The 27443-nt window shown below is 30.9% G+C and overlaps 1 protein-coding gene across 1 annotated transcript in view; it reads right to left on the reverse strand.

Annotated features, from left to right (window-relative positions):
- cv-d (vitellogenin-like lipoprotein) overlaps positions 1 to 17463 on the reverse strand; it is a 38861-nt gene extending 21398 nt beyond the window's left edge. Inside the window, exons 1-10 of the mRNA XM_035352168.2 lie at positions 17332 to 17463; positions 14553 to 14570; positions 12789 to 12931; positions 10041 to 10175; positions 5652 to 5822; positions 4914 to 5102; positions 2972 to 3114; positions 2576 to 2759; positions 1737 to 1939; positions 255 to 423 (exon numbers count right to left, since the gene is read on the reverse strand). Of these exons, the coding sequence (XP_035208059.1) occupies positions 255 to 423; positions 1737 to 1939; positions 2576 to 2759; positions 2972 to 3114; positions 4914 to 5102; positions 5652 to 5822; positions 10041 to 10175; positions 12789 to 12931; positions 14553 to 14570; positions 17332 to 17368 (1392 nt within the window). The 5' untranslated portion in view covers positions 17369 to 17463. The remainder of the gene's footprint in view (positions 1 to 254; positions 424 to 1736; positions 1940 to 2575; positions 2760 to 2971; positions 3115 to 4913; positions 5103 to 5651; positions 5823 to 10040; positions 10176 to 12788; positions 12932 to 14552; positions 14571 to 17331) is intronic.
- Between the last annotated feature and the right edge of the window lie 9980 nt (positions 17464 to 27443).

Genomic DNA, 27443 nt, shown 5'->3' on the forward strand with positions numbered 1-27443 from the left:
TTAACAAGGGATTTGTACAGCTGTCTGATAAGTGAGTTATTAGCCAGAAGTAATACTAATTAATATGAATAATATTGAAGAAATTTAAGTTATAGAAAGTATGACCAAATATATTTTATTTGTGATTTCTTGAGTATAAATATTTATAAGTTAGGAAAATAATTTAAACAAGCTTTAGTCTTGTATCTTGTTAACTTCACTAATTATAGTACTTAAGAAAATAGTTAAAAATTAATTAATTTTAAATATCTTACCTGAACTTTGTCGAGCAAAACTTCGCTCACTTCCTTGACGTGGAAGGGAAGCTGCTGGAGGTAATACAGAGATTCCTGAGGTCTGAAACGTTTGCTTTCCACCAAATCTTTTCCATAAAGAACGGCTGGATTAGTTCCCAGGTTGACTAGAGTATCGACGAAAAGGTTTCTGGAATAATATTCATTCTATTTTTTAAATTACGTTCAAAATATAACATTCTTTATACTTTTAAAATTTAGATCCATTAAGGAAAATATTCCTTGAATGTGACACTTATTATATTTTTTTAATCTAAGCCGACTTAAAGACATAGATATTATAAACAACCTCTGAAGTCGAATGGCAAAATACGAAACTATGTCTGTCACGAAAATTTAACCTAAAAGAACACTGCTATTATGCAGTAAGATTTCTAGTCGCTGATTTACTCTAGAGTTGGGATTGCATGATAAAAATTGAAGTAATTAAGAATTCATTTTACATTAGTGCTAAATGACTCAGGACAGAATTTTCTCGCAGTTAATAATTCCAAATCTATAATATAATTTTGTTGTGTAAATAGTAAATATAACGTGGTGATACTTTATGGTGTATTACTCTTAATACAGAAGGCATTAAACGTGTTTTAAAATTAACTAAGTTCCATGAGAGGATACTGCTATTTTGTCATTTTTTTAGCGTAAAATTTGAATCCATTTTATCTCTAATCAGAGACGAATCCTGTTATCTTTAGAACTGAAGAGTCAGAGTCTTCAGAAAATCCCAGGAAAATACAATGTTGCAAGTGTTAAAACTTAACAAAAATACAGCGAATATTGTAAAGTGTATAAGCAATCGAAACTGTAATAACTAATTCTAAGCCTATAACGTAAAATCAAAATTTTCTTATGAAGAATGATCTATTCGCTTGAACTGTAACCGATGATGTTTAACTATCAGAAATTTCGAATTTGTGCAGTAGTATTTGAATTATTTCAAGGACTATACAGTATAACGACTTTTAATAATATCTGATCGCTTTCGCAAACCTAGATGGAACTGACCCTTATCTAATATCTTTGAAAAGAAGGTAAGAAATTCCTACAGCTTTATGCAAGGCTGCATGACGGTTCTTGGAAAGCTGATGCTTCTATGGAAAGCTGATGACCACAGCTTCAGAAAAATCGATAACAAGTTCGACTAACACTAACGAAATTCTTTTAGAGAATGTTAATACTTATAATATGCACATTGATTTATTTTACACAATTAAATAACGTTCTAATTTTATTTACTCTTTGATTTACATATTGCTTTTTATTTCCTTATCAATATGCTTATTAACTCAGTACTTTGAAGGATATCTTCAATTAATCTAGCTCACTAACTTAAAAATTAGTAATATAACTCACTGATTTGATCAGAACTAAGTTATAAATCATAACTCACTAACTTGAATATTTTAAATAATCTAGACAGAAAGGAAATTTCCCAAAACTCACCTATATCTTTTCTGTTCTGGAGTAGCACCATTCTTGGGAATATCAGCGTATTCCTTGTAGAGGTCGTCTATTTCATCATAACCAAGAGTAGCAACAGACCTGAGAAGTTCAACGAATTTAGCAGGGAAATTCTTCTCTTTAATTTTCTCTTGATATGTTTCATCATTGTACACTTGAACCAACTCCTCCACTTGATTACGGATCTACAAAACAAAAAATTATTTTCCTAAATTATTTACATTCATCGTCGAATTAAAATTATTTATCATATTTATTTAAATTTTAAATAGCTTTTCCTCAAACTTTTGGGGGTTTTTAACTCCTCTGCAAGATTTAAACTTCGTTCAAAATGAATAAAATATTATGACTCATTTCGTCAACATCATAATAAGTTTAAAGAATTTGATTAGAGTTAGTTGAATTATTTGGTTGAATGAGACTATTATTTTCGTTGAATGAGGTTTCGTTGATTAGATTTCGTTAACGAATTTGATTAGATATATAACTCTCTAAGGTAGTGAGTGTAGTTTACATATATACTTATTTCCACGAATTCGTTTTAATTTCTGTAAATGCTATAACTTTTTAGCAACATTTAGGAAAAAGGTTGCAAAGTTTGTAAAAATTTCATGAACTTCATTATATATCAAGCTTAATTAATTACAGGAGTGAGAATAATCATTAATTTTTTTAAACTGTTATTTCTGTAGTTCTTCCCAGAGTTCCGCAGCTTTCAGTTTAAATATATTGAATTTATTTACTTCTTTCACTTTAATAATAATGAAAACTATTAAACGTAAATTACTTTTACTAGTGGATAGAAAGTACATGAAAATTACCTCGCTAATAGGCACCTTCCTTCCAGTAATATGGTAGATGTAGTGAGGCTTCTTGAGATCTACAGGGTCTGAAAAATCTCGTTGGAAGTCGAAGTCGTAGACAAGAGAGTCGTACCTTACAACATCATCACTAAATTCAAGAGGATTTGTCACCTCACGTTCGGCGACGAGTTCCAAAGTTCGGCTGAAAACAAAATCATAAATTTTCTAAAATTTGAGTTTCCTTTTTATCTGGGAAAGAATATAAGCAAATATTGTTCATTAAGAACAACTAACGTTGTACTAATATTGTGCTAATACTGAATATTGTGCATTATGTGCAACATTCAAGTACATTTTGACTTGAAAGCAATACTATTGTTCTTTAATATCCCTAGATAAAACCGAAATACTCACTTGATGAAAGTGGCAACAGTCTGTCCCTCAAGAGGATACGGAGTGTAAGCAGCTTCTCCTTCAGTTCGAACCTTCTCAATAACGTAATGGTGACGGTAGCCACGAATATCGTAGTGATAATGAGCGTTACCATGAAGAGTGTGCTGAAATAAAAAATATCCATTAAAATTATTCATCATAGGCACAGGGATGTTTCTTATCTCACTATATTTTAATATTTTATGGATGTAATTCAACATTCTAATTTTGGTCATTGCTGCAAAATGTGATCATTCCTAACAATAAAGTAATTTGTTCCAATATATTGAATTAAAGATGATGAAATGGCATAAGAATTTATCAATCATGAATGCAAAAGTCGTTTATTTCAATTTATATATGCGTGTGTCCTTTTAACTAAATATATTAATTTTTAATAGAATGAATTATGCACATTTTTTTATTTGGTTCTTTCATTTTTTAGAATATGTTTTCAAATTCTCTTGCTATACGCCATTGTTAAAACACTTCCAAAATAATCCATATTAAAATTTATAGTAAAATTTGCTGTGCATAATATAGAATAAGAATTATAGGTATTAGCATTAGATTCCCCCTTTTTTTAAATGGCCAGGAGCTTTATTTAATAACCATTAGCCTTGCGCCACTACAAGGGTCGAAAGTATTGGCCATTTTGATTACGGAAGCCCCTAAAAGGTGGCCAGCATTGCCTGCTATGAAGGGACGGACAGTTACAACCATGCCTTTTCCGGGATTCGAACCGAGCAGATCACTACGGCAGACACTAACACTATACCAGCTAGGAGGCTCATTACATTTTCATTAAAAACCCAAAGTTGAAAATATTTACTGCTTATTAATTAACGGAATGTTTATATAGTAGTCCACTCCGAAAATACTGTGTAAGTTTAGCTGTCTAATGGTTTGGTTTACTTAATTAAGACAAAGCACTCAAGGGCTATCTGTCCGGAGGATGCCTTTGTGTGGATTTTCTCCCTGTTTTATGTTTGTAGAGACATAAGGTATATATTTTTGTTAGCGGGCAAGATGAAAAATAGCAACCGCCTTCCCCGGGAATCGAACCATGGACCTCTGGAATACCGGCCCAGCGTGGAGAATCACTACACCACGAAGGCACGCTAGGAAAGTGGGAAAAATGCCTTATAGGTTAATTATCATTTATTTTTCTCTAGATGTAGAAATTTCCATTTAAGACAAGTATACTTTTAAAGCATACTTTACATCCTTTCATTAAGTCTTAATTTTTATACACTTCAAGTTTAGTTTTTTTTTTTTAATTCCACAAAATTATTTTCTATCATTGCTCTAATAAAGCATATTTGAAGTTTAAACACCAGTTGATTCTCTAAGGAATTTTTTCATCCACCCCTCGTGCGGGCTTCCATTGTATAAGTAATTAGCATATTCAGCTAGTAATTAGAAGTTTCGTCCTTCAAATCCCGGCTTGGTATTGTTGTTTTTTTTTTTTTAAGATTCCTACTCTGAAAACGTAACAATCTCTGTTTCCGTAATTTGTTTCTGTAACCTGTTTTCAAATTAAAATTTAGGAGACGATAAAGATTTCACCACCTAGAATTAGCCGTTTGGATTTTGTGCATCGCCCTAGTCGTCCTTTGAGAGGTTCAGGTGAAGTGGAATAATATAAGGAATTATCGCATTTCCTCATGCGTGATTTTGTGGTGTAAATTGTTAACGACTTACGGCCAAAAAATGGAAAGTCCGTTGTGGCTCGAATTCCATCAACAGAACAGTAAAGGTTTCGTGCTTTTTGCCTCTAAATTTCAGTGTCTAGAATTTTATAAACACCATATATGTTCATGCATTTATTGTTATTATTAGTATAATTATAGCATAAAGCTTAGGAACATTTGCTTCATTGTTGTCAAACACAAGAGCGATAGAATATGTAGTATCAACGTACCGATTTCTCATGTTCAGCATGCCCGCATTCATGTCCATGGAAGACTGAGTAAACTTGGTTTGGTCTTGAGTTGCATTTGTGGTAGTTTCGAACTTTGGTGACATTTAGAACGATGTTGTTGTGTGGAGTTCGGTAGTAGGGGTGGTGCTCAATCACGTATGCTGTCTCGCATTCGCCCAGAACGCCATTCTAAAAATAAATAAATAAATAAAATTAGTCAAATAAGTATGTAAAATAGCATTTCATAATACAAAATTACTTAAATTTTATTATGCTCATAGTTATAAGCATTGCTTTCAAAGTGTATTTTGAGTGTAAGGAGAAGAGTGGTTTATTTTGGTTTATTTGATTATTGCAAAGCAAAATAGGGCTATCTGCCTAAGGCAAGAGATGGTTTCATGGAGGACTTTCTAAGGGAAGTTGGATCATATCATGTTACATATAGGGAAACCTGCGGAAGTGTGCATGCAGCCAGCCCATTAACCTGCAAAAGATGCCTTCGTGAAAGACGGTTCAAGGAAAACGGACTTCAAAAATGCCCATGTAGCTAGCCAGTTCGCCTGGAATCGGAACGAAGTCAAACTACCAGTGTTTGGAAATTTTGCCGATCAGCTGCTGGCGGGTAAGTACAACAGCGAATTCTTCGATCCGTAATGGGATCTTATTAGAAAAGTTAATATTTTAAGTTATATCTATAGAAATATGTCCTTGGAGAAATTGTTTAGAATTGCATCTTACCTCATAAACCTTGTAGTAATGTGCGTCCGGATCTGGTTTCTGAATATCATTATCCTCTGTGGATGGTTCGGATTCAGCATGGTCGAAGTTGAGGTTGAAGAGTGCGGCGAGACCTCTTTTCAAGTTGACAGAAAAGGCGGGTTCATCTCTTGATACTTCGAAATTAGTAACCTACGGTGGAAGAAGATTTTTTTTTTAATTAGGCTTTGACACTTCAAATATTAAACTTTTCAAACAAAGTTATAAATTTCTATACTCTTTATTTTGTAGATAAACATTATCAGATTTTCTTTGATAATAAATCTCATCTACTGAAGTGCAATATGAATGTATAGTTCTGTTTTAGGTACTGGAAACAGAACTTTAAACCGTGAACAAAGGAGTATATACGCATATATATTGTACACTTCTAGAAAAAAAAAGTTTATTTCGTTTCTTCATAGAGTAACGTCGTCTGATTTAGGAATACTTGCTACTCATCGGCAAATTATTAATTCATTTAAAAAGTATTAAGTATTTCTCTCTTCTAACGTAGCAAATTATTCTTTTTTTAACATTTTTGAATTAATTTTAACTTGTGGTAATGTTTAACATAACTAACGAGTTCCATTTTTAAGAAAATAGAAAGACTATAATATTAATTCTAAGTTTCTGTCATTAACAATAAAAAAACTTATTTACATTATCTTAAATAATTGTATTATAAAATTAATATATTAAAAAAATTCCTTAATAATGAAATTTATAATTTGAAAAAATGATTAAATAAATAAGTGGTAAAATGTAACTAGTACTATTTTGAGAACTACATCCCTAAGCTGACCACCTCTAAGAATAGCTAATTTTTCATAAACGAGCATGAATAAACATCGGTATGAAACATCACCTCTTTGAGATGCTTATTTGCCCATCAGATCACTATTTCGGAACTACAGGAAACGTCTTTAAAGAGTTTCATTTTATTTTTGTGAAAATAATTCCTAAGCTTTACTACTAGTTATTTTTAATTCAATCGTATTTTCGTCATATTAGATTAGAAAAGATTAGAAATTCATCAGATTAGAAAAGATTAGGAATTCATCAGATTAGAAAGAGTTCAGATTAGAAAGATTGAAAATTCAGATTAGAAAATTTATGTAAAGTTATGCAAACCTCATTCAGATTAGAAAGGTTATGTAAACTGAATAAAAAGCAGCATAATTTAAAATTGGGATGTTAATTTTAATCCCGAGCCTATTGAAGCTTGCATCGTATTATTTGCTATTTTATTAAAATTCGTTTTCCCCCGTTCGTTTTTAAGAAGCTACCGATAGGCTGTGCGTGGTGAGGTATTTAAGAATTTACTTTCACCGGATCCGAATCAAGTAAGTACAAGGGGACGGTGGACTTTAAAAATTAGTTTTTAAGTTTTTATGTTTTCAACTAGAAACTTTATACATACACATATGACATCAGTTTATAAATTATATGTTCAAAATTTCAATTTCTTTTAAATTAAAAAATTTTAAAACAAATAATTAATTATTTTAATTAAAGATTTGAAATGCTCCTTGCGCGCTAATTTTCAATATTGTTTCTTAATTTTTCCTTTAAGTTAGTTATAAAGACTTGATAAAAGTTTTTGTGCCTCCGTTATTGAATGTGACGAATCAGAAATTTTTAAAAAGGATTTTTGTGAACTTAAACCCAGTTTTCGGAAAAAATTCCTTTTCTTCTAAACATTATCACAAGTTTAAACTTCTTAATAACCTCATATCCAAAAATGCATATACAAATCTACTGTAATGTATAACAAGATAGTTTCTTCCAAACATCATTCATTTTAAAATAAGAATGAGACTCATGGAGCATTTTCAAGACATAAGAACTGCGAAAAAGTTTGTTTTGAGAAAACCGAATTTAAAGTTTTACTTCAAACTTACCTTTAATACAGGGTCATGAGGAACAGAAAATTAACTTTAAATACGAATATATAGACAGTGGAAAACATTTCCGTATCATTTAACTATTTTTAATATCATAATATTAAATTTGAGAAAAATAAACATATCGCAAATTGGTATGTGATTCGAAGTTAGAGGTAGAAACAATTTATCCATTATATCCAATGAAACGTTTAAAATTCACCCTCATCATATATTTTACCTTCATTTGTTACATTTACATTATTTTTTATGCTTTACAATATTTTTTACAACTTTTGGTTAATTCCAAGTAGGTAAACTTCTCTTTTTGCTTTGGTTCAAGCGACGTGATCACGTTTTTTTGCAACGAGTAGGGAAAACGAGTTGGCTTCCTCCTGTTCTACGCCTATAGATTTACATAACCAAAGTTAAATTCTTTAATAGTTGTCAATTCTGACATTTCTAGCCTGTTTTTAAGAAATAAACACTTCTTTTGGTCAAATATATAAATTATAACATCAGTAAATAACTGTTGAAATACATTGTTTTTACATTTTCTCCAAAATTTAAAGAGCAAAGTTTACGCTGTATACACATTTTAAATGCTTCTAACTTCTTTAAAAAAATTAGAATAATTGAACTAGGTTTTTTGAATATGATGTAGTTACGTATTTAGAATATTACGAGAATAAAAAAAATTTGATTGATTTTTAGCTGTTTTAAAGTCCACCGTCCCCTTATAGGTTTAAGATTTAGGCTAAGGAAGTCCACTACATTTTTCACATCTTTGTATGAGAAAACGTATTTTAGTTTAAGTTATTCTTTTAAGTTTTGTAAAACCCACCTGGAGGCTGATTAAGTTTCATTAAGCATATACTTGAATTTGTATATTGCGATAATAGTTAAATTGCATCAGCTGTGTTAACTAGTTAAGTTGTTAAATAACCTCTGTGGAAGCCGTTAGTTAGGTGGTAAGGTTATTCACACCACCGAAGTTATAATTTTACTTGAAAGTCTTACTAAACCATAAATCTCTTCGAAATTTATTAAAAATCTATTGGAAAATGAAATATCATTTTTTATAATCTGAATTATAATATCATTTATTAATCGTAATATATTTTTGCTCTCGAATTCGCTTCAAAATATACTATATTTTATTAATATTTTGCATTTGAATTTTTAAAAATCTGTTTATATTTTCATCAAAAATACTTAAACTTGTAACATATCTGAACTAACAAAACATTATTAGAACTTTACTTAAACCTTGCCACCTAGTATCGCAATTGTTAAAAATTCTTTTATCATTAAATTAAGATCAGTCAGTTTTTATATGATATATTCATGTATGTGTACTGTGTTTCTCTGATTTGTTGGAATGTGAATACTTAGCCAATATGAGTACTGAATATAAGGAAATTAGGAATGCAATTAAAAATGTGGCTTTGTAAAAATGGGCGTTTTGAACATATGTATCAATTATTCATGCATTTTATACAATATAATTTTTAATTTCGCGTACCTGAAATTCAGCTTTTTCGGTTGCAGCTATTATTATTTATTTTATTAGTGCAAAGCACACTTCGGTTATCTGAATAAAGCGAGGAATGCTTTCGCGGAGGACTTTCTAACGAAACCTACTCGTATAAACCTTACACATGGGGAAAACCACGAAAAAGAACGGCCATGCAGCTAGCCCGTTCGCTTGGAACTGAGCCCAGGTTGGATCTACAAGTGCTACAAGTACATTGGCCGGTCGTTGGATTGCAGCTTATTCAATTTGCGCCAATCGGCACAAGTTATTGTGCTGAGTTAGAAAATAGCTTTGATTCGATATGCTTCTTCACTATTTCCAATAAATTTCGAGAGATTTCGATATCGATTCAATATTGAATGACGACTATTAATAAGTGCTTTGAATTGAATTATTGTGCAGTTATAAATGACTACTACACCTCATAGCAACAGGATATGCATTGCCACTTTTTACGTGACTTATAACAGTAAGCTTGCTGCTATCTTTTAATATCTACCTTTTTCCTGATGGGCATAAACACTTTGTCGCGAAAGCATAAATAAATAAATAGATAAAAGCAAATGTTAAACTAGAAGATATTATACATCTACATCTACATCAACAACAGGGTTCACTGCATATATACACTACCGTAGCCATTACTCCCCGTAGATGACCATCTCTCAAAATGACCAATATCTTTAATGCCATAAACTAACATTGATATTTATATGAGCTCATCACAGGACCAAAATCTGGAACTGTGTGTGTTCGTCTTAGCGAAAGTTCAGTACGAGTGTATATCTATATATACAAAAACCCACACATGCACATAAAGATAATTTTGTAAAGTAAACCTAATTTGAAAGTATTTAAGGTAATTGAAATTTGTAATTATATATATATATCTATACTAAGTTTTTTAGTGAAGAAGATAAAATTTTACATATTTGATTTGACACTTACAATTCCATGTTTCCTGTACACCTTGAAAGGCCTAGTGAGGAACTCCGCATGAGGCGGAAGTCCTGTGTACTGGTGATCATAGTCAGCGACGTCTTCAAATTCACCATTGAACTGAGCCTTTTGAGCATCATCCACCTATGCATGATAAGAAGAAAATAAAAACATTATAATTGAACAGCAGGGAAACATTTTTTAACGTAAATACTACACTTTTATGGATACAGATAATCTATTATTATTAAGATATTACTATTGAGGATTTATCTATTTATTTAGTTAGTTAATAGTTAGTTTTAAATTAAATTATTTTTCTATTACTCTCTTTTCACATCTGCTTTTTATGCCAGACTATAAATAAGACAGCGAGCGTTTATTCGGATGAGAAGCGCTATTTAAGAGAAGATTACGCAAGTTATTTTTAGAGCGTGCTCTGACTACTCCAGGCCACGTTTTAGCGTGAATATTAACAATTTGATTCTGTGGCGTGGAGTGCTTCTAGCCATTCGGCTTTTCTCGCCAGTTTTCTACAAACCAGAGCCTTTCCTGCGCGTTTAAATCGTCCTGTGAGCCGTTAGGCTAATCTAGTACATTTGAATTCGTTTAACATTACGCATTTGACTCAAGCCAGAAGTGTTGGCTTGTGTAAACCCAATTCGGGTCATTTTTATTTCTTTGTGTTAAAATAAAAGGGCCATTTACGACCTTCCTCTGACTTTGTCTGTTTACAATTTAAGACAAGACGATTTTCCTCCATAGTCTTTCTAGAGCTCACTAGTTTACGTTACCAAAAAAAGTGAGACCTTTACAAACAAATTATTATATTGATTTATTGAGAGTTTTGGTAACTGAAAACAGATGTCAGATATGAGTTATAAGATAATTCGTTTTTCTAATTTTGTGCGAATACAAAGAACTTTCGTTTAAGGCTGGTTTCAGCGCTTGAGAAAAATAATTTTGTTCGCAGATGTCTTTTTAATACTTGTATACTTGTAGTGGTTAGAAATCCTGTAATTTAATTTCATCTTTTTATCTGTTATGACTATCTTTTATTATTCTCAAGTCTCAGTTGCTTTTATTTTAGTACTATTTCGAATTATTCCAATTTTGATTTAAAAAACTGCAATGAAAGACTTTCAATTTAAGACTAATAGCAATAATAGACTAATAGCACCCTGAAATAATAGCAATAATGCTCATATGTGTCCATCTTCTCTAAGCTTTTCTACAAAATTTCGTTAATAAACATGATTCAGTTAATTATTAATGGTATATAATTCTGAAAAATGCAACTTTAATTAAAAATATTTAATTTTATAAACTATACAATGTAACAATACTTCCATAAGAATATTTACTAGCTCTTTTATTTGTTGCTTGTTGTCAATAAATAGGAAAATGAGACAGTCGTTAAATAATCTTTTATAGTTAAAGGAAGATCTTTAAGAATTTATCTAAATTGGAACCTTTACACTTCAGAAATCTTTACAATTACATTTCATTAAATTAAATACTTATTAAATACTATTTTTATGATCTGAGTCTAATGACAACGATACTTCGTTACATTAAACGTTGTTCGGATATAAGAAATAATTCGTGTTTATTCTAGTATACACATGTACGTATTACTCACAGGATCGAAACACACTGAAAATATTCCGATATTCTATAAAAAAATTTCCTTATAATTCGAAACAAATATAGATTTTTTGTAATGGGATTTCTAACAGGTGCTGGTAAGTTAGAAAAAATTGTAAGATTTCTTTTATGCAGTGAATTTTCCATTAAAATTCTTCGAAGGAATCAGCAGTTATGAAAGACTTTATTAAACTTCTGATAATTTTCTAATCAACAACAAACTGAGAAAAGCTAAGCGAAGTAATCTAAATTTTCCTTGCTAATGAAGTTAGGTATTTTCAATTAAATGTTTATTGCAAGCATTAATTAAAGAATTAATGATGAGAGAAAATTGGTGTTTTAGAAGAAATCTTTCATATTGGAAGACACACTTTATGTACCGAAATATTAGCCATAAACGTTAATTGAGAATTAATGCCTGCAAACGTTTATGTTTTTAGTCATGAAAATTGAGCAGTATAAAAAAATAAACACATTACCAACAGTTGGTATTTTATTACGTTATATTTTGTGTAGCGATTAGAACGGTAATGTTTATCTAATGTTTAAAGGTAATACGTATCTAATATTTCATTTAATGCTCTTTTCTGGAAAAGATTCGTTTGATATATTTTTTATTTTAATTGTCTGTTGTTATAACTTGACAGACAGAACTAAACATAGCAATAAAACTAAGAGTAGAGTGAAGGTGATATCTTTAGAAAACTGGAAGTTTGCATATTTATTATTCACATGTTCTTGGCTAACTGTTATTTAATTTAATAAGTTATACATAAAATGTTCCAATGAGAATACACACCAAAGTTTTCAGAAATAATAATCGAAATATTATAAAATAACTTTCCTTTAAAGGTACGTTATAAATTAAAATTAATAACCTTTTGTTAAATTAAATGCACACGTAACCTTGAACATTTTGTTTATTATTACAATATTTTAAAGACATTTGTGAAATACTTAAGTACAATGCATTGATGGGTTTATACAAGCATCGTTAATAAAAAAAAATATGCGTTTATTAATTTCATTATTACGCTTCTCGAATTACACACGAAAAATTGTGTTATCTAATGTTTAAATTCATCTAAACATACTAAAAGGGAAACTTACTTTGAGGATAGCATACTCGCCATGGGGTTGAACGATCACATTAGCCCGGAAAGCGTAACCGCTGTACTGAGGCTTTATCCGTGGGTATCCAGTATAAATCTGACCTTCGTATCTATATACATATTCGCGGCCTTCGATGTAACCTGAAATAACGCAAGTTTGTATAATTGTGCCGATGTATTTTATCTCTGTCTAATAAATATTTTTTCAATTAAATTATGATTGTATGGGAAATAAAATTCATTCAAAATATACATATTAAAATGTATTAAAAGCTCGTAATCTGCCTGTCCCTCTCAAACATATTTAAAGGGGTTATAATAAATTTAATTAAGCATTTAGGTTTAATACAGAGTATTCAAAACCTAAAATTTTGAATGGATTAAATCCATTAAAAATCATCATTAAATTATAGATTAAAATCATTAACAGATAAAATATTTTTGAAACTGAACCTATGGAGAATACAATATAAAAGAGATCAATATAAAGTTACTAGCTTTTACGTATGTTATGTAATTTAAACATGATAGCATATTTTTATAAATGAGATAAAGAGACAAATTAATAAACGTTGTTTAAAAATTTAAACTATAATTTAGTGCAGGCTGCTTTAAAGTTTGAATACATAACCACATCAGTTCCACTTTGCCTACATTGATTGTATAGAAAATATAATAAAGTGAGATATGGAGAAGCTGAAATGTTTTTTGAAGTTATTTATGATTTTTATATGTTCCAATATAAATCAAAATTTATTTTTCAAAAGTTCACTTCAGTTCATAGAACAAGTTTTGGTGATATGCCTAACACTTACAAACACACTGTGATGTTAACACTAAAACACGAATAATTCGTTGCCATTTTATGCTTGGACTCAATGATTGGTTTGCTGAGACAGCTAAAACTTCAGTAATCTAGAATTTTATTTTTCCCTCACGATTTGTGAAGCCTCAATGATAAGGAAAAAATAAAAGAAAACATAAGGGGATTTTATGTACTCAGGTATGGTTTAGAAGACGAATTATAATAATTTTAAAAATTCCTGTTTTACGTTATCGTTCTGAGCCGAAAACATGATAAAGAAACCAGAATGTATAACTAGTCTTCTACAGCTTACATTCAAAAGTATTAAGCATTATTTAAATTATCCGATAAGAATTACAACGTAGTCATTATAGTATCATTCATGATGTAGTATCATTCATGAGAACTGTGTGAAATTTGGTAAATCAATTAAAAGTCTTGATAATTCAGTTGATTGCTTATTAATAAGAGCTTAACGAAAATAGTTTAGCAGAGATATAATTTAGTGCGATAGATCTCAATCTTAGAAATTCTACATAGAGTGCTCTCTGCGGAAAGCCTGACCCCACTTAATAACCATGCGAGGGCTATGGAACCATATATTCAATTGGTAGAGACCATGAAATGAAAAGAAAAGCTAGCATATCCCTGCCTGCTTAAAGGAGAAGCTTATATTGAAACTGGAAGCTAAAATCAATGTAAAGCACTTTAATATCTATTTAAAGCTTAATTCTTTGAGGCTATATAAATATGTAAAAAATAAAGTGAGATAAACCTTTACTATTCTTAAAAAGAAACATAGAATTTTTAACCAGTATCATACTTATTTCCCCGAGTTTTAATTTCGATGGTCAAATAACTGCACGCAACTCGCAAGCTTATTCAACAGCTCCAATACATTTTTTATCTAAAATATTAAAAATTTTGAATCGAAAAGTAAAATATTTTGACACTTACCAGTAGCGGCTGCAGATGCTGTAAAGGAAAAGGAGTAGAATTAATTACAATTAAAATAAAATTTCACAAATGGAATTAATTTTAAACTGTCATTTTATTATAAATGCTTTAAATACAATCGAAATATGACATGAAATGTACTATTATAAGAAAAAGAGAAAACGTTCTCAACATTTCCAAGTAGAAATGCTTTCCTACTCTGCCCTAAATATAAATATTTATACTACTAAAATTATAGCGCTACAAACTTTTCTTAAATTCAGAAAAAATTTCATTGAAGAACTTCAGAATTGTTTAAAAATTAGATAAATTTTTAATATGTATGGAAATATATTATCATAATAAATAATTATGAAGCAATTTCTTTGCTATATTATTAATGCAATTATATTCAATAAAATATTGAACTTTTAATAATAATTAAAAAGGACATATTCTTAGCATATACTAAAAGAGTGAGTCAAAATATTAAATTAGTCTGAATGTTAGCTAAATAGTGCAATATATTTTCATAGAAGAGATTAAAAGAAAAGTTCTGAATTCGAGAAAAATCGACTTACTATCGATTCGTTACTTACTACTATATCAAGATCGATTTTAATACTATAAGTATCGGTAATTGTTTCGACTTTGTTTATGATTAATCTTAATAATTTTCTTTTAATGAGTAATTCGAAATTTGAGACGAAGTTTTGCGAAAGGGATAAATATTTAGAAAATAGCTGTTGTAAATGGAGTTTTGAACAAAAGGAAGCAAATCAAATGTAAAATACATTATTACTAAATAGCTGACACAAGCGTATTATATTGCTGATTAGTACGATTTATGTTATCTTTAAACTACTGAAAATTAAGCATCCGGTTTATTTAATATTTTACAACAAACTGAGCTTAGCATGGATGGAAAATATTTAAAATAGTTTTGTATTTCAAAAATGAGTCGTCAAATTTTCATTTGTAGGGAATATTTTAATTTTATAACAGTTATTTTAATTTAATGCATCTTTCCTATCTTATCTAGTTTCAACTTATAACTCTCTACCAGAATGAGGTTTTAGAATTGTGTTGAATGCAAATGAGGAGGAGAATAGTATTTAAGTCACCATTCAGCTGACTTCGACAAAGAGGATTCCTGAGTAGCGCGCGTTTACCTTTGGGTTATGTGTCTCCTAAGCTGTTATTAAGCTCGGCCTTTTGATAGTTCGCTGGCAAATTTAATATTACGGGCCAACTACTTTAGAAATGTGTTAGCTTCGGATAAATCTCTTACTTAATCATTAGTTAGTTCTTATTTCTTACTTTTGAGTTGAAATCCAGGGCTTTGCTGTATGCCCAAGAAAGGAGCAGACTGCTAACCTTATTTTGAGTTAATAAAGGATAACTAACCCTTCTTGAGTTAACTCTCTCTGTCCTTTGAACTAAGCAATTATTCGCTTAGCAGTCCACTGGGTTCTCGACACTTGGTTTAATAGAATAGAAGTGAGGAACTCTATACATTCATAATTAGATAATTACAGAAGTTTAAAATAACCAAACATTGTATAAAATATATCATGTTTCTTCACACGTATTTTAAGACTTTTCATAATTTTCGGAATTTGGTTATAATTATTTGATTCCTTAAATGTAAAATAGTGGATCTAATTTCAGTAACTAATGAAATCTAAGAATAATTAGTGATTAAATAGGTTATTAAACTTTAGATCTTTTCCATTGTGAAAATATTGATTCCCGGTAATTAATTAATTTCGGTAACTCATTTGCGGGCTTTCCTGTAAAGAGAAACTGGCTTATATTTGCATGATGGTTGAGAAAAGTTACAGAACACTTATGCACATATATCTTTGCAGTTTTCGGAATTCGGTTCTGAATATTATAATTATTTGATACCTTAAATGTAAAATAGTGAATTTAATTTCAATAATTAATTAAATCTTAGGAAATATTAGTGATTAATAAGTTATTAATTTATATTTTCCCATTTCGCAAATATTAATTATCGTTAATTGACTAATTCCGGTAACTCCTTTATATATATACATATATTCTCAAACAGCTTGAAATCTTTAATCAGTATATATATTTCCAAAGCAATTTTTTGGTAAATTGCATATAGAAATATTAAAAATGAAGGAAATTCATAATTATATGAATAATAAAATTATTTGTATTTTCCGATACATCATATAGTGATTCAATATTTTTTCCATGCAGTATATGAATTTTCTAGAAATAATACCATAAAAAGATACTTATGCATACAAAAGACTGCTTTTTTAATCAGACACAGAAATAACTGATATATTAATAAGATATAGAAGTAACTTAATTTTAATTTTCATATTGTTTTATTCACGTTGAAAGTTATTAGGTGATTCCCAACTTAGGGTTTAATTTAATTAAATTTGACATTCATATTAAATTCTAACTGATAAGTAAAAAGTTCATTTTCACGGTGTTTTCTCTAACATTTACGGATCCAAAAACAAAACACGTTTAATTATAAAATATTGTTGCTCTGGAATTTCAGAAATAATATTGACTCCTAAAAGAATTAAGATGCAATATCATTTTTCCTGCATATTCTTCATTGATCGTTTAAATCAAAACTACGTTTGAAACTAAAAAGATATCCAGACAGTTTTTCCAATTCAAATGCGAAGCATTAACATTAAATTAATTTCCACAATAGAAGTTCGTTAGAATCTGCTAGGAAATCCACAAACAATTTTCCATTTAAATATTAACCAAACATAATTAGTAATAAGTTCATACTCACCAGCTAAAGCTGCGAACGTGAGAGCAAGGACAAACATGATTGTGCCCAACTCGAAAGCTATTCGTTATTCCTCCACTATTTATATCCGAAAAATGATGGACTTTGCTTCTGTCATCTTGAACCTGAACCGCCACTGAAGGTGAAATATCAGGTCAAGATGATAATTTTCTTCAATCACTGGCCACTGCTTATCTTGTGTATCGGCACGTGGCTGAATGGTGTGGCTTTCAACTACACACACCGTTCTTCATTATCGTACTTTTCTCATTATCATATATTTTTTTTCTAAATTGCCTTTTTCTGAAGCAATAAGAGAGAAAAAAGAAAAATTTTGGTTGTTATTTTAATCTTTGGCACACATTTTAGATTTTCTTTGATACTTGTTCATATGGGGTTCCAGAAACTGTTTAAGAGGGCTCTTAAAGATTCAAATTATGATTATACCCCTCTTTATATCTATAATTAAATTTTGCAGCTGGGAGATATTTTTATTATGAAATATTGTAACGGATATTTTTTAAGCATTAAACATTTTAGAAACCATTACATATCTAAATGCAGATTCCAATTTCTAGCTCATGAAAAAATGTAATAACTTTTTCTATTAATATGTTAATTTTTGCTTTAAAATGTTGTAAAAAGTAATTAAAATGCTTTAAAATTGAATAATTCTTAATATTTCGTAAATTGTTCGCAAAATTTCGGACGATATTTTATATGTTAAAAAAGTATATTGCACTATCAGGAACTGTAAAATTCAACAATTACTTTTTTCTGTATTAGAATTGAGCTTTAATGTTACAAAAAGTTTCTTTTAAAGATTCGGAGGGGGACAATGCTCACATTTATATCACAACGTTTTGGAAAGCTTCTTTAATATCGGCTGAGGGATTTTTGGAGGCTTAAAATCACGTTTAACTCCACAGTTATCCTAAATTTCAATCTGAAAAATTTTCTAATCTTGAAACAGATTTCTAGGATAAGTAGTTTAAAATACTATTCTTGGTAAATAACTTCTTCTAAATACAATATATTTTTTTTTTCCTTAACGCAACATATCCCATATTTTTGGAAAAAGAGACTAAGGTTCAAAATTATGTGTAGGTTAATACTAACAGAAAAACATGCTATTTGTTTATTTGCTGTTTAGAGAAATTCAGGGGGATATTTTTCTACTTTACTTAATTCCGGTTTACATAATTCACTTAAGCTACTCATTGTCCTTTTAGCTTTTATATAAACCGTTTAAATTTCAGTGCTGCTGACATATCTTTAATCTGTTAGACATAAATTGCGATTACTCTAATCGCAATGCTTTAAATTTTGATTAGATTTTTTAGCTTCAAATATCTAGACGAAAACTCACAAAATAAAAAAAAAGTTGTAAAGTACATCTAGCCACTTACTGATTAAAACCGCCTATTAGTTTTCTGTTAAGCATTTCATATTTATATATTTATCAAAAATATTAAAATTACCTTGTTTCAAATTCTTTCTGATATTTATTTACAAATAAAGTAACTCTGTTAGTATATTGTCACATCCTTCTTCCAAAAAATACTGAACGTTGGTGCTGTAAATATTGTCATTGTGAATTATGTATATAAATTATGTACAAATGGGATAATGACAAATACAGTATCAGAGCTCTGCGGCTCTATATGCCAGATGCATATCAGCGATCTCCACGTTCGTGTAGCATATCATCCTAACTTCCACTCTATCGGCGGGCAAAATCAAGCTTCACAATAAGCACGGTCGCAATTCAGCGCACATGCTGACTTTTCTGCGTACTTAGCGTCATCTATCTCGTTCACCAGCCAACGCCGTCCCAGCATTTTAGCTGCACTAATCGTAATAAAAGTGTTTTCTCACCCTGTTCGTGTCTTTCTTTCTTGTGTCGTTACTACAGCGCCAGGAAAGCGTTTCTGACTATGCTGTGTGATTTTCTATCATCTAGATGTACTCCATCTCTCCTGGAAGTCTGTAACTGCTATGCTGAAAGAGTGTATAATTTAAATAATAATAACTTATAAATATGCCATAATAATGAATGAAACAAATAAATATCAAGCTTGAAAATTACTGATATTGAGGCATGATACTAAAAAAAAGATAAAAGAATTGTATACCTCCAAATAAAAATTAAAATTCAGTAAATGCAATGTCCAAATTTGGATTTTTAACTGAATATGTTTTAAAGAATTTTTTAGAAAGGAATGGAATTATCATTTAAACTGAAAAACGAAACATATTGAAACTGGCACTACAAAGGATTTGTACATGTAGAACGAAAAAGTGAAATTTTATGTAGGATGTAAGCACAAAACATAAAATGTATTTTGAATTGCACAATAATTTTATTTTTAATTTCGCACTTTTGTAAATAAATCTTTATTTCAGTATAGATTAAATTTCAATGAATTAGAATTCCAATTAATGGTATATATCTTTCAATAATTTTTTTATTCAGCAAAATTTTCGACAAAAATTCGCATTGACATCATGAATTATTTTTCTATGTTTATACAAGTGTTTGTGTAAGTTTATCGCTTAAAATTCACAATTTTACTTCTTGAAGCAGGTTAATTTCTCGTTTTTATTTAGACGTTTTTGTTTAAATACGATATCCGTTTCCTTTAGAAAACGTTAATCTTTAAAAGACGAATTGGCTGCATTTGATAACGACTGAATGTAGAAAATTAAACTGTATTCAAATAATTAAAAATTGTTACTCAATCTGATAAAAGATTTAATGGATGACAGTACAAATTCCCTCAAATGCTGTGACCAACCACGTGATAAGCAACGACTTTTGGGAAGCCCACGGACTAGAAATTCATCTACGAATGAGGCTTACAACGACGAGTCAAATTCAGATCAACAAGCCAGAATCTACGTTGCAAACAACCACTTGATGGAAGCTAGGCCAACGGTCGTTCCAGGCAGACTAAAGGAGGTTTCCGACAGCACATCAATTGGAAGCAGCCGCGTACGCCAGAATTGGAAGCAGCCGCGTACGCCAGAATTTCCACAGCTCCAGAGGAAGTCTATTACCATGAGGGACCGTTCAGAGAAATGCAAGCGACCTGGACGGGGTGCGAAATCAGCGTCCCAAAGAAACAAAAATAAGTAAAAATTTATTTTATATCTTTAAATGTTCAATTGATTTTATGCTTTAGAGTAACAATTGCTGTATTCTGTTGAGTTTTACCTCAAGCGAGGGCATCCTAGTTTTATTCAGCAACAAACTTTTTCAGTTTAATGATGCATCTATTTTGAAGAATTTTTAGTTTTAGCGTGTTTAGTTTTGGTTTCATTTTAGTCAAAAAGACTGTATTGACGTGTATCTGGCACGTTTACAGGATAGATATTAGCAAATTTTGTACATTGTGATGTAAAGTTCAAACTAAATAATCTTTCGAATGTAGATGAATTTTGATGTTATTTTCATGAAATATGTTTGTTAACTGTTTTGTAAAATTAAGGTGTTCTGATATTATGTATGGTAAATTTAAAATACAAACTAAAAAACGATAAAGGAGCTGAATTAAAGTAAAAGCTAGCGTAGTGTATTTGAAAGTTAAAAGTTAAGCTTTTCAGCCAACACTTTTAGATTTAATGAAAATTAAGGAAATTCATAATGAAATTTAATAATTAATAATGAAAATTAAGTCTTTAAATAGGGTGTTATTGAGCTATAGTGCGTCTAAGCTATTAACGTTGTAGAATTTTGTTTAGCAGAGGGTTTGTTTAAATTCTATACATTTTCACATGCACTTGCACAATATGGGAGAGCAAGGGTGAGAAACAGAGTTTAGAAGAAGAAAAATGTTAAAAAAGTGTTGATGAAATTGTAAATGTAAAGTTTGAAAGTACAAATAATTAATATTTCTTCATTAAACTACTTTTTCTTCCAGATTCTTGGAAGGAGATGAGAAAGAACTAATGATGGCATGAAATTTGTCCTACGAAAACTCAAACTTCTCTAAAACCTTAAATTTAATTTCAGACACTTTACTTGACAATAGTAAAAGTTGGAACGTTGTTAGATTTAGCATTCAAAATCTTAGTAAGATCGTTAAAGGCCTTTGTTGTAATTACTTAAATTCTGGTGGGGAAAGATGTAAGGTTATTATTTTAAATTAACGATATTATGATTTCGGTTTTTAATACGTATAACTTCTTTCCGTATTCCTCAACAAAATGCAAATTAGTTCTGTGCATTTAAACTGAGGTTTTTTAATATTGAAAGAGAGAATGTTTCTGGCATTTGCTCATTAGATGGTTATTTTCTGCCAGCTCTAGCAGCTGCAACTGTTTGATTTTGCGTTCTTTCGCCACCGATACTTTGAATCTGAGGCGCCTGTAAATTCATTGAGCCAGTTTCTAGGTTAGTATTTAATTGTGTGATCTAAAGGATGCTGCGCACGGAAGTGCTGTAGAGCGCTCTCCCCGTTGAAACAAAAGAAAGTGCCAGATCTTTTAAGTCTACGTATGTTATTTTTATATCGCCGTATGTGGAATCGCCTTTCCTTCTTTTCTATGTAATTCTGATTAGACTGAAAGTAACAACACTCTTATTAAGAATATTCATTGTTATATAATAATATAACAATAATATATATAATTGTTGTTTAATAATTTATTATCTCGTGCATTTTGTCTGATGAGTATTCACCGTTACTGGGGAAACAATAGGAAGAATCAGTCGTTCTCGCCCTTTTTCTTCTTTGGAAGAGTAGTCCCGTAGGGTGCAGAAGTTTCCGCTTGCGAACTGATATACAAGTTTGAATAGTGTTATATCTACGGACGTTAAGTGCTGAGTTTACTTGTAAGAGACCTAAATGTGTTTCTGAATAGCATAATTTTCCGTGGATTAATGATGATGCCTGTAGTTTTTGAAGAACTATCTGCAGTACTTATTTGACTGGTTGTCCAAGGTATAAACATTTGCTTCTAACAAAATATTATATTGACTTACATTAATTTATTTACTATTTACTATTCATTTATTTACTACGTTTACGCTGAATCTACACATATTCTGTACTAACAAATTACTTCCTGTTTCTGTGTTAATTGTCTTAAAACTGTATTTTAGCCCAGCTGCTTTTAGTAAGCTGTATCAAAATTGCTGTTAATGATATTTTAATAATCTTGCTGATTTCTGGTTTGTTTTCATATAATTTACCATTTAAATATTAATTTCAGTGTTCTTATTTCTTTCTACTATTTAATTATTTAGCATTTATTTTCTTTTTGTATGCATTTCATTCGATTTGTATTTTTGCTAATAATATCTTACTTGCATTATTTATTACGCTCTTCTAATGATATTAATTAGAAGTTTTTTAATTTTTGTTAATTAGCAGTGTTCCTTTTAATTTTTTATTCCTAATTTTTATTATAATTCTGCTGTATGTGCTGTTATCTTTCCCTTCTCATTATAAACATAAGGTTAATTTGCAGAGACATTAGGATTTTTTGGAAGCCAGAAAAGATGAAAAATAGCAAACGCCTTCGCCGGGAATCGAACCACGGACCTCTGGAATACCGGCCCAGCGTGCTACCGTTACACCACGAAGGCACGCTAGGGAAGTGGGAGAAATACCTTATAAATTTTATAATTTTTTGTGCTTGATTTACATCATATTCAGCCAACTTAGCTTTCTTACTTTGAGTATTAATTATAGCTTTACCTTCATGTTCCTGCAATCCAGCAACTTACCCTGATTCTCTCTGAATTACGTTTGTCATTAGTGCCGCATTATTCAGTCTTTGTTAGTGTACATGATGACACTTCATCAATATTAGTTTCAATAATTCGCCTTCCCTTGCCGGCCTCGCCCTAGATTGCCGATCCAACCGCATCTCTCCTACATTGATCACACCTCTCAAAGACTAATGTAATGACTCCTCGTCTATTTTAGTTTCTTCTGCACCCAGAATTGCCACAGTATACCAGCTATATGATCAACTGTTTCTGTTCGCCCAAGAAAATAAAAAATTACTCGTGGTTACCGTAAGGTACTGCAACGTGTTACCACCTCATTTTGTACGTGTTGACATAGCTGGAGCTATTCTGTTCACAGCTGTAAAGACAGGTAACGGCATTACAAGAGCAAATTAATTCTTGTTCTGCAACAACTTCTCTTAGCATTGTCCCTCCATCCCTAGCAGACGCGTGTCTAGCTCCAGTAGAATCTAATGAAGCACTGATCGCAGGAAGGAGCTCTTTTCCTCTCCAACCAATAAGCCTTTGATCCCATTTTGCTTATTAAGGATAAGGAAGAAAATCGTAGGTTTGAACAAGTTATGCAGTAGTTGACTTCTGAAGTCAGTGCCAATAAAACTGGCATTATTGTTGAAAAATTGAGGGAAATCCTGTAAACAAAAAGATTCCTGTAAACAAACTCCTGCTGTAAATATAAAGAAAATATTGAGATCTGAAAGAAAGGTAATCAGAACAAAACTTCTCCTTTCACATCATTCTAATTATAATATCTCAGCACCAGAGAAACTACGGTCTTGTTTTTGGCGTGCTAGCAGCAACCGTTGTAGGTGACTTGAAAGTAAATTTTCAGGGTCTGAATCCTAAATTCTCTAGTGAGCACATTTCACCTCGCAAGCTAGAACCCAAGGCCTTCGTATCTAGGAAATCGATATCCAACAAAACGCTTACGACCTTGTCGAAAGCCATTGTAGAATGTTTGTCGTATTCAGTTTCTTGGTCTACTATCCTTTTTCTTAGAATATTCAGGTTCTTTTATTGCTAAAAATTAGGACATTTAAATTAAGTTTGCAAATCATCGACAGCTTGCGCCATTTGAGGGATATATCTGTCAAACAGTCGTGTAGGACCTAAAACTCCCCAATCCGATAAGAAGTCATTGAACCGCGGAAATACCGTTCAATTAGTACCAAATTTTATTACGGAATTGTTATGGGGATTTTTAGTTAATGTTGTGTTGCTCGAATTTGCCGATAGCGTGCTCACTGACCTGCCGCTAAGTCATCTTCAAGTACCACGTGAGACAATGTGGTGTTAATCTGGTGTTAACGCAAAAGTAAAGTTTTTTTTTAAGTTCCCCAGTGAAACGGGAAATTTTTGTAAGTTCCGAAGCGTTGATTTGTGATATAAAATTAGCATCTTGGATACCCTTCAAGTCATCGAAAACGCAACAGCAATCAGCAAAGTAAGGAATCTTTTCCCTATCGATTGAACCTTTGTACAATTGATTACAAGTATTTTTTACGGCTGATAGGGTGTGATTTTATTTACCTTTAATTCCTTCCTTGTTTAAGCTCAGTGACAGCTATTGCTGCAAGTAAGTGAGCAGCAACATCTGGATTTTTCAAGGGTCAAGGATGGCAGCTTAACGCTAGCTTTCTAAAACTAATATAATTACAATCGATATGAATCTGTGTTCTATAATAACTTTTTATATTGTGTCATAATAACATTTAATTCAAGTAGTTCATGCTACTAGTCAATTTTATATTATGATAAAAAATTGAACAACAGATTTTTCATTAATGTTATATTTCAATGTCATGTATTACTTATGCAAATGAAGTAAACACGCTGCTCTAAAGGTAGTCATTGCTTTAACGCTGGCTTTCTAATTCTAAATATTTATAATCCAGGTGAATCAATTTATTATGAAGTTTTATGTACCATGTATTATAAGCATTTAACCCAGCAAATTCATAATTCCATTAATATTATTGCAATATTTTAACTGTTCATTAATAGGTTCTGATTAATATTGTTTCTTAACAGTACGTATTACTTCCGTTCATGAGAAACTCACGCTGCTACAAACTCACCTGTTGTCCATCTTAGAAAAAAAGGGTCTAGAACTGTTCTCTTTATTTGCATCACAACTAGTTGCAGTTACTGTATCAAAAGAGCGTACACTTATGTTCCGTCGTTTATTTAGAAAGGTTATTTATAACCTTAATTCAGACTTCGGCATTTATCTCAGACACAGCGATAACTCGCTTCCTGTCTGTTAATTTATAGGACTATAAAGTAGAATTACCAGATCAACTGTAACACTACAAACTGAGAAAAATATTTGTAACTTAATGTAAAAAATGAATTTCAAAGTGTATCAAAATCTTTTTGATAGCTTCATGCTGCAACTATCAGAAGAATTTTGCATAATGGTGATTTCTTTTTCTCATCAAGGTAGGTGGTTTAAGCAAAGTTAAGTCCAAATAATTTTTTGGATAAATTCACCATATTTTAACTCCATTACTATTAGAAGGTAATCACAGGAAAATGTTTTGAAGAACTTTCCTCGTGAGACAAACCTGCTAATTATCTAAAGATCAAATTATCAGGTTTTGATTAAAAATCCACAGTCATCTAGTATATGTCTAATTTCTCATATAATCATAATCAAGGTGAAACAGAAAGCGACAGAGTATTAAAATCATTTAATAAATAAATGTAACACACAAAATGTTAACAAAAAAACGCCCCTTTGGACGTAATTTAAAATCTGAAACTTTTCAGATTTTTTTTTGGCAAAGACGCTTTGTTCCCGAAAACGAGCGACTGTATCTGTTAGCTCTCCTCCTGGAGGTCTATGCAGGTAAAACCTATGAAGCACGGGCTAAGATCTGTACTTATTCGGTCTCGGCAACGAGTGTATATAATCACTCTTCACAGGATTAGAAGCTCCGTTTATTCGTGTGATGGTTCAGGTTTGGCAGAGACTATAACTCTCTGTTTGCTCTTTGGTTGTAGGGTTGTTAAACTGTCAGATTTTGTGGCTTTTATTGGAACTTTGGTCCCATTCGGTCGTCTGCTGGGGGACTGACGTAAGCGGATAGAGCACCCTTTCAGCTTTGCTGTTGCGACTGGAGTGGTGCATAAACTATGTCCCATGCCTTGCTTAAAGCCTGGAGGGGATCGCAAATGTTGCGTCAGCCTGGATGGAAATTATCCTTAATGCTGAGAGATATCTTAAGAGAAAAAACAGGGCAGGAGTTTGTCTCTGGTGTTCTTTATCTGTTAGCCCTCTAAATCGATACAGTTTAACTCAAAGCCTACGCTAAACGAAAGTTGCTTTTTTGTCTGATTTTAAGTCATCATGGTTATCTGGGAATTATATGTATCCATAACAGTACACGTAATTTAATTGCACTTAACCCTTGGAATACAGAAATATTGTCAAATCAAGCATTTAAAAGTAAATTTCTCAGTCTTTAAACCAAATCAAATGTACAGTCAGTAATGTACCAAATCAAATGTATAGTACAGTACAGTAATGTAAAATCTTCTCTTTTACTCTTATGCAAATCTGAAAATTATCGAAATAATTTCAAATATATTATAAAATGTTACCAAATATTATCAAAATATAGGGCTTAAAATCAAGCAAGATGTGGGTCGAGAAGTGAGAAAGAATAAATAGGAACAGAACACAAAGCGAGACATGATACGTGAACAAACTCGAGATCGGAAGACAATACTAAATACTGATTTACGTAACCCCAAATAAGCTTATTCTCCAGATTAAACTGTTTGAAAGTACAGGTAAATTATTAACACTGTTTTACTGTTAATTATAGTACCGGTTAATCCCCTTTCCTGCATTTTTAACTAGGATAAACCGAAATTTAAGTTAACTCAGGATTTTAAGAAATTTAAGTTTAAATCAGGATTTGAATCTATTACTTTTGAATTACAATGCAAGATTTAAGAAAATATTTAGAAACTTCTGAATCGTGTTTCCTATGATGCAGTTATGACATGCCAGATTTTAGTGCACATTAAACTTGTTGATTAATAAAATACTTTTAAATAAGAAACTGTTACATTTTTATCTTTAATTATTTGAGGAAGCAAATGTGTCTGTAGTTTGCAGCAGTTTTTAGGGTATGTTTGCTTAGCGATGTTTAAATGCTTTTAATCTACGTATGTGATCATAAACCATAATTGCTAGCATCTAATAACTTGCTCACTTTAAAATCTTAGTTTTACTATTTTGGTTTCCTGCTTTCTTTGTGTTTAAACGTTATGACAGATAGCTTCCTAAGCAAGTTTTAAATAATGCATTAAAAAGCATGAACTTGTGAGGTTTATCTATTTATTT

Source organism: Stegodyphus dumicola, chromosome 9 (genome assembly GCF_044657685.1).
Source record: "Stegodyphus dumicola isolate Sdum_Otavi_A_Nest chromosome 9, ASM4465768v1".
Lineage (NCBI taxonomy): Eukaryota > Metazoa > Arthropoda > Arachnida > Araneae > Eresidae > Stegodyphus > Stegodyphus dumicola.